Source organism: Pseudoliparis swirei, chromosome 2, assembly GCF_029220125.1.
Source record: "Pseudoliparis swirei isolate HS2019 ecotype Mariana Trench chromosome 2, NWPU_hadal_v1, whole genome shotgun sequence".
In the NCBI taxonomy this organism is placed as follows: domain Eukaryota; kingdom Metazoa; phylum Chordata; class Actinopteri; order Perciformes; family Liparidae; genus Pseudoliparis; species Pseudoliparis swirei.
Window position 1 is genome coordinate 5,597,759 of NC_079389.1, and position 14,991 is coordinate 5,612,749.

General features: G+C 40.3%; 1 protein-coding gene across 2 annotated transcripts in view; it reads right to left on the reverse strand.

Moving 5' to 3' along the window:
• Positions 1–2,633, reverse strand: part of cmss1 (cms1 ribosomal small subunit homolog) — a 31,947-nt gene extending 29,314 nt beyond the window's left edge. Inside the window, exon 1 of one of the 2 annotated variants that reach the window (XM_056424228.1) lies at positions 2,491–2,633. In XM_056424228.1, coding sequence (XP_056280203.1) covers positions 2,491–2,539 — 49 coding nt within the window. In that variant the 5' untranslated portion in view covers positions 2,540–2,633. The remainder of the gene's footprint in view (positions 1–2,490) is intronic. The other variant, XM_056424219.1, reaches the window with a different exon arrangement.
• Positions 2,634–14,991: the final 12,358 nt, after the last annotated feature.

Consider the following 14,991-nt stretch of genomic DNA (forward strand, 5'->3'; position numbering starts at 1 on the left):
AAACGTGTGTGGTCAGTATCACTTGATGATAAAACAATATCAATGCACACTGGACTTCAACCAATTTTACTACTTTGCGGTTATAAAAGAAGAAATATCACTGTTTACGCTTCAATTGCTCAAACTTCACACCGAGGCGTGCAGGGGAAGGAGACGCATCCAGAATATTAGACGGTAAGATGGATTTGCCAATAATATGTCGGACACTAATGAGGAGCAGCATACAAGATCCATTTTCGATAAATACATTAACACAGTATCCAACTTCCAGAACGCCTCATACCCTAAAACCTAAAATACAACATGAATAGCGTTTAGTCGGCCATCGGGTCAACCTTTGAAAAAGGTAAAAACACAAAATATATGGTTACATGTGGTTTCAGAGTGGCAGAAATAAATGGCCTGTTATTTAGTTTGAATGAAAGCTGTGTGAGTTTGGGGGGGGGGGGACAATAGGGCTCACTCAGTGCGTTTACATGATGGTATAATTCGAATCTTGCTTTAGTCGGACTCTGCTATCTTTTGGGGGATCTGCTGTTATCCCAATATACATGGCAGTGAGTAATTGGAATCATTGGCCTTTGAAAGCATGTCATATCCGATACGATAGGTGGCGCTGTTTTCATTACAACTCGTGGTGATACAGCCATTTCCGCTTGACCTCTTCACCACCACCAACAACAACCAACAACAACAACATCAACATTTCGAGAAAGATGGCGAACAGAGAGCAAGGCGAAGCTACATCCCTCTACTATTCTTGCATGATGTTAATAGTGACATTATCGTCTCTTTCGACTTCCGGGTCACGACATGGGAGGGAGGGAGGAGGGCGGCGGGATCTCAAGCATGCGCAAAGACGCAAAGTCCAGTTCCTAATCCAATTCACCGTTACATGCCGCGATAGTCGAATTATCAACCGGATCGGATCGAGTTATCCAGGGGTGTTAATCGGATCGTAATCGGACCGCACATAGTCGAACAAAGGTGTTTACATGAAACGTATAATTCGATTTCAGTCCGACGAAGCCAGTTATTCGAATGCATGTAAACACGGTCAGTGTGGTTAGGAGAGGCTGGCAGAGCGGGTTCATGATAACAAACACGGAGGAACTTTAACCACACTGACATCACCGGTTGTCCACCCTGACACGAAAAATCCATATATTCCACTTTCAAAAGTGTGACAATGACATCTTTAAAAACAAAAAACAAATGCTTAAAAAAAATAAGTTAATTCATCTTAACATTAGGTGAACAACTACCAGATACATACGCCTCCTTTCCCCAATCCGGTCCCCTTGGAGTCACTAAAGAAGCCTGGGGCAAAAACGATCAATTCCCTGTAATATGGAACATATTCTATCGACATCATTGTATTTTCCAGAATCGCTTTGCTCTTCTGAATAAATGAAAGTTAATTAACCCGCCTTAGGATTAATTTGACCCCATTCAATGTTTAATGTCGGTGTTCTTCAAAGTGCCTCACACTTAAACTTGGAAAACAATATTAATTCTAATAATTTTCTGAGGTTTAATTGAATTTAACCCAAAGGGTAAAATATGTTAGTAAATATAAAGGTAACAGGAGGGTTAATCAAAATGAGGGAGGGTGTAATATTGATTCGGGTCAAAATGACCCTAAGGCAACACAAGGGTTAAGTAAAACGCTTGGTGAGTATAGTCTGTGCATAGATGTGTAGTGGTGAAAAAGAGCCATTCATATTATAAACGTGAACAATATATCCTTTTAGAAACTTAAAAAGTCAAGTAAATTAAGCGTAGCCAGAAACCAACATATATGTGTGAGCATTAAGTTAAAGTAGAGTAAGAGGGAAATACTCATGTACAGTTAAAGGGCATCAGTGTGACAATCAGGCCAAGAGTCAGGGAACATTAAACAGGACTGCCCTCTGTTGGTGTGCAGAGTGCATGAAGCTCTGTGTGTGTGTGTGTGTGTGTGTGTGTGTGTGTGTGTGTGTGTGTGTGTGTGTGTGTGTGTGTGCGTGTGTGCGTGTGTGTGTGTAGAGATGAGGCTGAGCATAGCAGAATAAATAGAAGAAAGCTACGTATAGAGGGGAGAGTAACTGTCAGATAAACGTCCGGACATGACAGGCAACGTAAAGGCCACATTTAGGTTACCATCATTATTTGTTGCCATGACTCCCACAGACACCCCTGGCGCACACGTGTTTGCGCATCCTCTGCTGTGAGCAGCTCCCTGCTACCTTCCCCTCACCCAACGCAGCACAGGTAAACTACACAAACAACACACGCGCTGATACTCTGCGTGTTACACGTGTTGCTACGGTAACCGGCGTTAACTTTACCCAGAATGCAGCGCCGGCTAGCTCACGTTAGCTTACAGTTAGCAACCCGACTTTACTCGCGACACGTTAACGTCAACAGTTCGCCTGTAAACCAACACTTTTCGAACGTGCGCATTTCGTAAATACTACACAATAAAGAAAGTAAAGTAACGCAAGATACCTGAGTTTCCCTCGTGTGCCCACCACTCGTCACCCAGGTCGTCCCCCATTCTCCTGAAAGCTCGTCTGTCCGATCCGAATCTACCGCTGAGAGAGAGAGAGCACGTGAGGGTGCGTTCACAAGCAGCACGAGAAGGTGCGTTCACAAGCAGCACGAGAGGGTGCGTTCACAAGCAGCACGAGAAGGTGCGTTCACAAGCAGCACGAGAAGGTGCGTTCACAAGCAGCACGAGAGGGTGCGTTCACAAGCAGCACGTGAAGGTGCGTTCACAAGCGGCACGTGATGGTGCGTTCACAAGCAGCACGAGAGGGTGCGTTCACAAGCAGCACGAGAGGGTGCGTTCACAAGCAGCACGTGAGGGTGCGTTCACAAGCAGCACGTGAGGGTGCGTTCACAAGCAGCACGTGAGGGTGCGTTCACAAGCAGCACGTGAGGGTGCGTTCACAAGCAGCACGTGAGGGTGCGTTCACAAGCAGCACGAGAAGGTGCGTTCACAAGCAGCACGAGAGGGTGCGTTCACAAGCAGCACGAGAGGGTGCGTTCACAAGCAGCACGAGAAGGTGCGTTCACAAGCAGCACGTGAGGGTGCGTTCACAAGCAGCACGAGAAGGTGCGTTCACAAGCAGCACGAGAGGGTGCGTTCACAAGCAGCACGAGAAGGTGCGTTCACAAGCAGCACGTGAGGGTGCGTTCACAAGCAGCACGAGAGGGTGCGTTCACAAGCAACACGAGAGGGTGCGTTCACAAGCAGCACGAGAGGGTGCGTTCACAAGCAGCACGAGAGGGTGCGTTCACAAGCAGCACGTGAGGGTGCGTTCACAAGCGGCACGTGATGGTGCGTTCACAAGCAGCACGAGAGGGTGCGTTCACAAGCAGCACGAGAAGGTGCGTTCACAAGCAGCACGAGAGGGTGCGTTCACAAGCAGCACGAGAAGGTGCGTTCACAAGCAGCACGAGAGGGTGCGTTCACAAGCAGCACGAGAGGGTGCGTTCACAAGCAGCACGAGAGGGTGCGTTCACAAGCAGCACGTGAGGGTGCGTTCACAAGCGGCACGTGATGGTGCGTTCACAAGCAGCACGAGAGGGTGCGTTCACAAGCAGCACGTGATGGTGCGTTCACAAGCAGCACGAGAGGGTGCGTTCACAAGCAGCACGAGAGGGTGCGTTCACAAGCAGCACGTGAGTGTGCGTTCACAAGCAGCACGAGATGGTGCGTTCACAAGCAGCACGAGAGGGTGCGTTCACAAGCAACACGAGATGGTGCGTTCACAAGCAGCACGTGAGGGTGCGTTCACAAGCAGCACGTGAGGGTGCGTTCACAAGCAGCACGAGAGGGTGCGTTCACAAGCAGCACGTGAGGGTGCGTTCACAAGCGGCACGTGATGGTGCGTTCACAAGCAGCACGAGAGGGTGCGTTCACAAGCAGCACGAGAGGTGCGTTCACAAGCACGTGAGTGTGCGTTCACAAGCAGCACGAGAGGTGCGTTCACAAGCAGCACGAGAGGGTGCGTTCACAAGCAGCACGTGAGGGTGCGTTCACAAGCAGCACGTGAGGGTGCGTTCACAAGCAGCACGAGAGGGTGCGTTCACAAGCAGCACGAGAGGGTGCGTTCACAAGCAGCACGTGAAGGTGCGTTCACAAGCAGCACGAGAGGGTGCGTTCACAAGCAGCACGAGAGGGTGCGTTCACAAGCAGCACGAGAGGGTGCGTTCACAAGCAGCACGTGAAGGTGCGTTCACAAGCAGCACGAGAGGGTGCGTTCACAAGCAGCACGAGAAGGTGCGTTCACAAGCAGCACGTGATGGTGCGTTCACAAGCAGCACGAGAGGGTGCGTTCACAAGCAGCACGAGAGGGTGCGTTCACAAGCAGCACGAGAAGGTGCGTTCACAAGCAGCACGTGAGGGTGCGTTCACAAGCAGCACGAGAGGGTGCGTTCACAAGCAGCACGTGAGGGTGCGTTCACAAGCAGCACGTGAGGGTGCGTTCACAAGCAGCACGAGATGGTGCGTTCACAAGCAGCACGAGAGGGTGCGTTCACAAGCAGCACGAGAGGGTGCGTTCACAAGCAGCACGAGAGGGTGCGTTCACAAGCAACACGAGATGGTGCGTTCACAAGCAGCACGAGAGGGTGCGTTCACAAGCAGCACCGTGAGGGTGCGTTCACAAGCAGCACGAGAGGGTGCGTTCACAAGCAGCACGAGAGGGTGCGTTCACAAGCAGCACGAGAGGGTGCGTTCACAAGCAGCACGTGAGGGTGCGTTCACAAGCAGCACGAGAGGGTGCGTTCACAAGCAGCACGAGAGGGTGCGTTCACAAGCAGCACGAGAGGGTGCGTTCACAAGCAGCACGAGAGGGTGCGTGATGGTGCGTTCACAAGCAGCACGAGAGGGTGCGTTCACAAGCAGCACGAGAGGGTGCGTTCACAAGCAGCACGAGAGGGTGCGTTCACAAGCAGCACGAGAGAGTGCGTTCACAAGCAGCACGAGAGGGTGCGTTCACAAGCAGCACGAGAGGGTGCGTTCACAAGCAGCACGTGAGGGTGCGTTCACAAGCAGCTCGTTCAAAACACAGAAGTGTGTGGCGTAATGACGTCAACGGGACACCATGAAAGTTAAACGCAAGTACTGCCACAACATACTTTATATTAGTTATGATAGTGTGGTAGATTCATGTTGGGTTTAACAGAGACACTTTATACGAATATACTTTAATTCTGTTTAAAGCAAGTGCGCTGTACTGTAACGTTTACCTTATCCAAATTCAAGAGTCTCCGAAAAAAAATATTTCCTTTTAACTTCCTTGGTTTAAAAAAAAATAGTTTGTACTTTTGCCCCAATGACATTCAAGGCATGAAGCTAATATGCAGTTTATTAACCTTTTGACCCAAAACAACTAACCAGAATATAGCTCTGATGAACACGTTTTAAATGCTGCTATACTGCAAGTTTCTTTTCATTTTTTGTAGGCAAGCTCGTAGGCGTATTGTTAAAACTGTTGAATGTCTGCTTGGGAAAACAAGTCAACATTATTTTAATAGAGAAGAAAAAGCAGGGGGTCTTGGCAACAGTATTTCTAAATGTACTATCCTATGACGAAACATGGACATGGAGCAACAATATATCATGTCTACTGTTGTTTGGGTAAATAAAGATAAGATCTGTTTGGGGTATTTCCACATGATTAATGAAACTCATGCATCAATTTGCCAACCTCAAAAACAGGGAGGATTTTCCAACCAAAGTGGTGGGACTGGGGTTATAGGCCTACTCTTGCAACAGCATTTTAATGTTAAATAAATGTAAATTTGTAATACTCAATTCCGCGACATATAAATTTAATGTATTATTATTATTATTATTATTATTATTATTATTAGCCTTCTGTGTTTTTCTCGTTTTTCTAGACACATTTTTCGAATGTGTCTCATTATTCTGCTCTAATTCTTTATTATTTACATTCTTAAATGTAATAAGCCCTGCTATTTTATTTCATTGTTTTGTATATTTGTAAAAAAAGAAAAAAAAGACATGTGTTGCTGCTGCTTCAAGACATTTCCCCCTAGGGATGAATAAAGTACAATCTAATTTAATCTATTGCAATGTTTGGTGTAGTTTTGTTTTTCTGTGTGGAAACAGCATCGGGCTTGAATCAGTTTATTCACGCTGTGCGGTGCCAGAAACAATGTTTGATAACGAATAAAATACATACGATATACTAACTAATACAAATATTCTAATGACACAGCGATACTCGCAGACTGGAATTCAGTCACAAACTACAAACAATGCCCACTTCACATCAATGGTGCTTCTTCACTATATCACCCGTCCTCCTGTCCTCTGCCACCTGCTATTTGACTCCTCACCAACAGAAACCACTCCAGAAAATTACAAACATATCTTCTAAAATATTTCTTCTCCCAATCTGCCCTCTGGACACGAATACAAGCAACGAATAAATATACCAACACGCTGCGGGGGGAGTTTCATGCCACCGGCCACATCTGGCTAGATAGATTATGCGTTATTGTTGTTTTGTTTATACCTTGTTTTGACTCTTATTTCTGTTTACCTACTGTGATAACAAACTCCCCAGATAGCACACAATACATAATTAATCCGAATCTGATTGCAAAAAGTCAAAACATTTACTACAAATCAACAACAGTTTACACAAAAGTGAAAGACAAACATATATTGACTGTGAATGAACCAACAGCTGTTTCCTCTATAGTTGGCTTGAAATGGCAGATATCTACAGATATATACAGTTGTCTTATATATATATATATATATATATATATTAGGGCTGTCAATCGATTACAAAAATTTAACTAATTAATCGCACATTTTGAAATTCATTAATCGCGATTAAAAGTTTTTTTCTCTTCTTTTTAAAGACCAAACTTCACACAGAGCTGTGTTTTCAAAGAGGCTCCTACCTATAAAGTGCCAGCGAGGTATTTAATATTGTGGATGATAAATTGTTTCTTCAGTGAAACATCCAGATTAGTTAAAAAAAAGAAGTATATTGAGACCCCATTGGTCCTGTCATCTTTAACATTGAACAGCAGCAGAACCAGTGGCCTTGGTAACTGACTGACATTCACATATGTCACGTTAACCCTCTGGAGGCTGGGGGCATTTTATACATTTTACAAAAAAATGTAAATTCACCTTTTAAAGGCTTTTGCATATGACACATACCCACGTGTTATACATCAAACATTCCAGAACAATCTCAGCTCTATTCAATGAGGCTCAGTTGTCCTGGTGCCGTGTTCTCTGCTCTCTGACTGACAGGCTGCTATAGAGCCTCACCTGTGAGGTGGGAGGTCCTTTGTGATTTACTGAGTGTTCATTGGTTGTTTTTTTCGCAAAATGTTGACAGACAAACGGATTGACAAATCACGGTGAAGGTTTCGTGTGTCGAGTTCTTTCCGCGCCGCGTCACCCGACACGTCGCCCCTCCGTTCCTCTGTGTATCAGAGGGGGAGACGGGAGGTAGGAGGAGCAGGAGGAAACCCGACTGATTCATCCACGAGTTTAAACTGATTTCTGCTCCTTATTTTCGCGGAGAAATAATTGTTTTAAAAACGGAAACAGTGTTAAACCGTACTGCCGCGGTTTGACACTCAGAGGAGTGTAAAAACTTCAAGGCACACCGGAAGTAAACAAAGTTGCGTTAAGTGTGTTAAAATATTTTAAAGCTTTAACGCGGCCAAATTAATCGCATAGATTAACGCGTTAACGCTGACAGCCCTAATATATATACATAAATATATACTTATATATATACATGTATATATATGTATTCATATATACATGCATACATATACATTTATATATGTGTATATATATACTACGTTTATATATTTATATGTATGTATACATATGAACATATATATGCATATATATGCATTATACATATATATCTGTATATATATATATTTATACATATATATGTATACATGCATATACATACATATATATACATGCATATATATATACATTTATATTTATAAATATATATACATATATATTTATACATGCATATATATACATGCATATATATATACACATATATATATGTATATATATACATTTATATGTATGAATATACAAATATATATATACAGATATATATGTATAATGCATATATATGCATATATATGTTCATATGTATAAATATTTAAATGTAGATATATATGTATATCTACACACACATATATATATGTTTGTGTATGTGTATATATGTATGCATATACAGGACTGTCTCAGAAAATTAGAATATTGTGATGAAGTTCTTTATTTTCTGCAATGCAATTAAAAAAACAAAAATGTCATGCATTCTGGATTCATTACAAATCAACTGAAATATTGCAAGCCTTTTATTCTTTTAATATTGCTGATTATGGCTTACAGCTTAAGAAAACTCAAATATCCTATCTCTAAATATTAGAATATCATGAAAAAGTATACTAGTAGGGTATTAAACAAATCACTTGAATTGTCTAATTAACTCGAAACACCTGCAAGGGTTTCCTGAGCCTTGACAAACATTCAGCTGTTATAAATCTTTTTACTTGGTCTGAGGAAATATTAAAATTTTATGAGATAGGATATTTGAGTTTTCTTAAGCTGTAAGCCATAATCAGCAATATTAAAAGAATAAAAGGCTTGCAATATTTCAGTTGATTTGTAATGAATCCAGAATGCATGACATTTTTGTTCTTTTAATTACATGACAGAAAATAAAGAACTTCATCACAATATTCTAATTTTCTGAGACAGTCCTGTATATACACATATATACATACATGTTTATACATATATATATGTATAAACATGTATGTAAATATGTGTGTATATATGTAAGTATATATACATATATATATACATATATACATATACACATATATACGTATACATATATATATATATATATATCGCCCCCTCATATTACCAGAGAATAAAACATGTGATGCCAATGAAAGAGGATCAAAGGCTCATCCTCTCGTTTCAGTTGCTTTTGTTGTCTCTGATGGTTAATTAGATTTTTAAAATAGGATCTCTATAATTATATTTAACCTATAAAGCTGAAAAGTTAACCTTTTCACAAATGACATGTGCAATTACAGGATGAATCCTCATTGTTCATCACGAGGGGGAAGTTTCCTTGAGAAGAGGAGAGCGTTGACCCACTGAGTGTTTCTCCATAGAGGACATTACAATACACGTCTTCACTTCTTCTGTCATCATAGTTTGGCCCGGGTGGTCTTATTTCGCAACACACAGCAAAAAGAGAAGACGAGAGAAAAGTGGAGGAGGAGGAGGAGGACGTGTTTTGAATAGTGCCCTCTTCTCTGCAGCTGTAGCAGGGAGGAGGGACTCTGGGAGTAATTGCATGCTTTTTTTGTGTTTCTGTGAAAATAACACATGTGTGGCTCGTGTGAGATGGACAAAGAAAAAAAGAAAGAGAAAGATAAGACTGATTACTGGGGAAATTATAACAGGGTTCAGAACGGTGAGGGTGTATGACCCTCAGAATGGGGGGAGAAAACAAATCAAGGAAGAGAGAACAAGGAAGGAGGTAGTCAACACATTCAGGGAGGACAATGGATTCTAAATGGCAGCTTCGTATGTCATTAAGCATCCTGTAAAACACAGGCCTCTTCCTCATGAGCTATTTTCTCTCTCTTCGTCGTTTTTCTGTCTGTATTTATTCTCCCTGCTGTACAAAAATCACATTCCTTCCCTCTGAAACCTCAGGGGAGCTGCGGGAACTTTAAAACCAGCGTGCCGCTGCGTTAATCAGACAACCTGCACTTTGAGAGCAGGAGAGCACTTTGAAAAAGGGTAAACTGCAGAAGGAGGTTCGCTGTCTGGAATGTGCTGAACATAATGTTAGAGTCACTGTAGGAACACGTTAAGACAAGATGGAAATGACCCTTATAGTTTAGATAAGATACTTCAGATCTTTCCTATAGCATGAATACAAACGGATTAGCACAGTGGCACTTGAATAGCATTTACTCTTGTTATTACTTAAAGTATTACTTATAGTATTACTCATGTTATTACTTATAGTATTACTCATGTTATTACTAATGTTATTACTTATAGTATTACTTATGTTATTACGTATAGTATTACTAATATTATGACTTATAGTATTACTTATGTTATTACTTATAGTATTATGTCATTACTTATGGTATTACTTATAGTATTACTTTTGATATAATTTATGGTATTACTTATAGTATAACTTATGGTATTACTTATAGTATTACTTATGTTATTACTTATAGTATTATGTCATTACTTATGTTACAACTTATGGTATTACTTATAGTATTACTTATGTTATTACTTATAGTATTATGTCATTACTTATGGTATTACTTATAGTATTACTTATGATATTACTTATAGTATTATGTCATTACTTATAGTATTACTTATAGTATTACTTATGATATAACTTATGGTATTACTTATAGTATTACTTATAGTATTACTTATGGTATTACTTATAGTATTACTTCTGGTATTACTTATGCTATTTCCCCTGTTTCCAGTTGCTAAGCTAACCAGCTGTATGTAGCTTCAAATGTAACAGACAGCTTTAGAGCAGTATTGCTCTTCACAGTCTGAGTACTGGAGCAACACAGGATACAAACATATCTTTAAAAAAAACAAGAGGCAAAGAGATCTAAACTGAGACAAAGAAGAATGTTGTGAGAATGCAGAAAAAGAGTGAAAGAGAAGATGAGCATCGGGGTAATTAAAGGCGGACAGCTGTCTCCTCTGGCCTCTGTGATTGCACAGTGTGGGTGCAGCTGTTCCTCCACTTCTTTCTTTTTCTATTTTAACGATCGCAAGAATGTTTTTTTTTCTCTTTCCATTCTCATTTTTTTTTTTTTGGTGCTTTCTTGTTCTGCCGAATGAGGAGAAAGAGAGGGAGGTTAAAGCAAGTGAGAACGGACACGGTGTAATTATGGCTTTGTTGTTGTTGTGTATTTATTCAGTCAATCATTGCAATACAATACAATATTATTTTATGTAATATACAAAACTGAATGACTGAAAAGGTATAAGTAGAAGAGTAGAAAAAATGCTTATACAGTATATTCCTGTACTAAATTATTATAATCAAATAAATCAGCAAATTAATATAAAATAAAGAAAATAAAAAATAATACAGTATATATATTATTTTTTATTTTCTTTATTTTAAATTAATTTGCAGAAAATAAATAAAGAATAATATATATATATGTATATATACAGTATATACATATATATACATATATATATAAATATATATTATTTTTATTTTCTTTATTTTATATTAATTTGATTATAATAATTTAGGATAGGAATATATAAGCATTTTTGCTTATATATATATATATATATCCACATACATCTTCCATATACATATGTTTCAATCACACTTATAACCCTTTGAAGAAGTTTAGCGCTTATTACCACACGTCCAAAAAAGCATCTGTTTCCTACCTCTACATTTCCACGACACCATCTCTTCTCTATCTGAGGTCTGTACAGTGACTCTTCTCCTTTTGTTTGACTTATTGAGGGGGGTGGGGGGGGGGGGTGGGTTAGGGGGCAACGTTATATGGCACATCGTGGTCTATAAAGCCTAAATGACGAGTTGGATGACAACAGATAATGTTATTACCTTCCTAATTGGGATGTGACCTTGCCTCCAAGGAGAACGACGAATCTTCGTTCGCTAAAATAGCTCTCTTAATTTTAATGAGGGTTGGGAAAAAAAATGAAAAAGGAAGAAGATGATTCAAATGAAAATCGAAAATGAAATACAGTAACTGTCGTGTTGATGTGCCACAGCTCGAGCGGGGGGGGGGGGGGCGCAGGCCTGACAAGCACGGATATGCGACCAGGTGCAAATAAACAGGAAGTGACCTTGAGCTTTCTAAAAACTTCCCCACACACACACATATACAAAGCTCCCTGTGCAGGTCTCCGACTTACAACTGTATTCATGAGCATCTGGCCGAGGTCGACCCGCACGGAGACGCGCCTTAGCCTGAATACCAACGTCTCTCTGCCGCTTCCATGGTTGTCTTGTTCTAAAGGCCATGAGGATGCATACTGACACGGACATCATATACATCATGTATGATTACGTGTGGGATCAGTTTTTTGTCACGTGTACAGAACAACAACAAAGCTGCCACTAAGAGATATGACTCTGCCCCTGATGTCACGAGGAGAGGGGCAGAAAATGAACGCAGAATTTCCTCTAATGATTATAAACTTGTCATAAACATGGTGGTCCAGTTGCCACGCCGTGTTTTGATTGTTGCGTGTGCGTGAAGACCCGAGTGGAGCTTCTTGATCTCTGACTGCGAGTGAAGAGGGCTAAGTTAGAATTGTTAATAGTTGTTTAAAAAAAATGTAATAACAATAATTAACCACAAAGAAATAAAATACAATTTAATATGATTGTCTGATTTATGTTTTCTGTCTGGTTTTTTTATAAAAATATCTAAGAAAACACTTTAAATCTGTAGACTACTGCCTAATAGTCTTAGTATTGCCTAATAGTCTTATTATTGTCATTTTTAAGACAATTGCTCGTATAATGTAAGAATATACAAGTATATTTATTATTTTTGAACAAAGGTTAAATGTTATTTGACAAGTTTCAAAAAGTGCACCCAATTTATTTTTAAATGCTCCTGGATTTCAGTCAGTGGGGGGAAAATTTCCCACTTAAAAAATCTGTTAACCCTTGTGTTGCCTTCGGGTCATTTTGACCCGATTCAATGTTTAATGTCGGTGTTCTTTCGGGAGCCAACAAACAAACATAAAGTACCTCACACTTAAACTTGGAAAACAATATTAATTCTAATAATTTTCTGGAGATTTTAATAGCTGGGGTCATATTGACCTCAAGGGTAAAATATGTTAGTAAATATAAAGGTAACAGGAGGGTTACACATTGAATCGGGTCATATTGACTCGAAGGCGACAGGAGGGTGAAAAATTGAATCGGGTCAAATTGACCCGAAGGCAACACACGGGTTAATGTCCTCCCCTGCTTCCCGTAGAGTGTCCGTGGGTGTGTGGGGGGGGGGGAGTTGGAGGTAAGTCAGCCGGTTATGGCGATGGTCCCAGTTCCTGTCCACCTCACCAACTGTCTTCAGCCACATGGGTCTGGACGCACCTGATGGAAGTTTCCGGGCCGCGCTCTGCAGTGTGCCGGAGGAGAAGCGACAGCTCAGCAGTTTCGCTGTGACATGTTGTCCGCTCGGATCTTCTGGTTGCGTTGCAAAGCGGCGCCGGTATTATTTGAGCTCTACTCCTTTTGAAAAACCTATCCAGCCACCGCTGATGCCGTGTGATGTGACTTGTGGTGCCAGCAGAGCCAGGGCTGTGTAAACAGAACGAGGCCGCGAGGTCACGGAGCATCCCTTCGGTGCCTTTGTGTCGGCTTTAATGGGATTTATTGGCAGAAATTTAATATAATATTTATAAAACTGTGTTTTTCATGTGTAATTCAGTGAAGATAAGAGTTGTGGTGTTTTTGTTACCCGAGAGTGAGACCTGAACCTCGGAGCGAATTGTCGGCGGCATTGACGGTAATGTAGGCGCCGAGAAACAATAATCCGTGGAATGAAATACAAAATATATATTTTTATTGTATTTTTTTGAGAGAGAAGGTGAAGAGAATTTTTTTTCATGTGCATGACAAATAAATGCTGTCCAATGTAACTTTATAGAAGAACCCCGTTTTGACGAGCCTCCAATGATGTTTAGGTTTTCTTCCTTCAGTATTTGAAAGAAATCACACATTTTTATTAATCGAACAGCTCATTTATATTTTTCTTTAAATTATATCTTCCCGAATGATGTTGGAAAGTCATTTCAAACCCTCCTCTGTTATGAAGGTAGAGTTGTGTCTCGAAAATACTTTCAACAATACGGAGCAATATGATGCCGACTCCCCTCCACGTCCTCCTCACCGTAACCTCCCATCAGCGCGGTGAGCCATGAGCAAGTCAAACCCACCAATAGAAACTCCTCGCTCATTCAGCAGCGTAAGCCCCGCCCACAAACTGAACTTGGAGATTTCCGTGTTGAGAGCGAAGGTTTTTATTTTCAAGCATGTTTTTTATTCAAGCGAAGATTTTTTCAAGCAAGGTTTTTATAAAGCGAAGGTTTTTTTTTAAGTGCAAATATATTTTTAAGCACATTTTGTTTTGAAAGCGAAATATTTTAAACAACGTTTTATTTAAGGGAAGTTTTTTTTTATGCCAGCTTTTTTTTGACAGCGAAGTTATTTTTTTATAGAGCGAAGGGTTTTTTATAGAGCGGAGGGTTTTTTTGACAGCGAAGGTTTTTTTTTTCAAGCAAAACATTTTAAGCAACGTTTTTTTTAAGCAATGTTTTTTTTTCAAGCAACGTTTTTTTTAAGAGCAATTATATTCTTTCAAGCTAATTTTTTTAAGGAATTTTTTTTCAAGCGAAGGTTGTTTTAAAGCGAATTTGTTATATTCAGCCCCAAATTATTTTTGCGCATACACATTTTGTTTAAGCGAAGGTTTTTTTTTCATCACATTTAAAAAAAATTAAAGCAAAGTTTTTTTTTACAAGGTTTCTTTTTGAGAACAAATATTTTAAATTTAGAGAGCAAAGGTTTTTATTTTGAGAGCAAAGATTTTCAATTTGCAACAACAAATTCTAGTTTCATCAGCAAAACTAAGAATACATTTAATTACAACCGAGAAATTTGCTCTCAAAACATTTCTTTGCTTGTTTGCGTAACAAAGGCACACATTTACACCTTCATACTCTGTCAGGGCCCAACGATGTGCTCACACAAGAGCAAAGGCCAACATCGTAAATCAGGACCTTCGGTTCAAAGCTTTCCAGACGCTGAATATCGACGCTGCTAGAACTCCACAACAGTCCACCTCAATTTCAATTCAATTCAGTTTATTTGT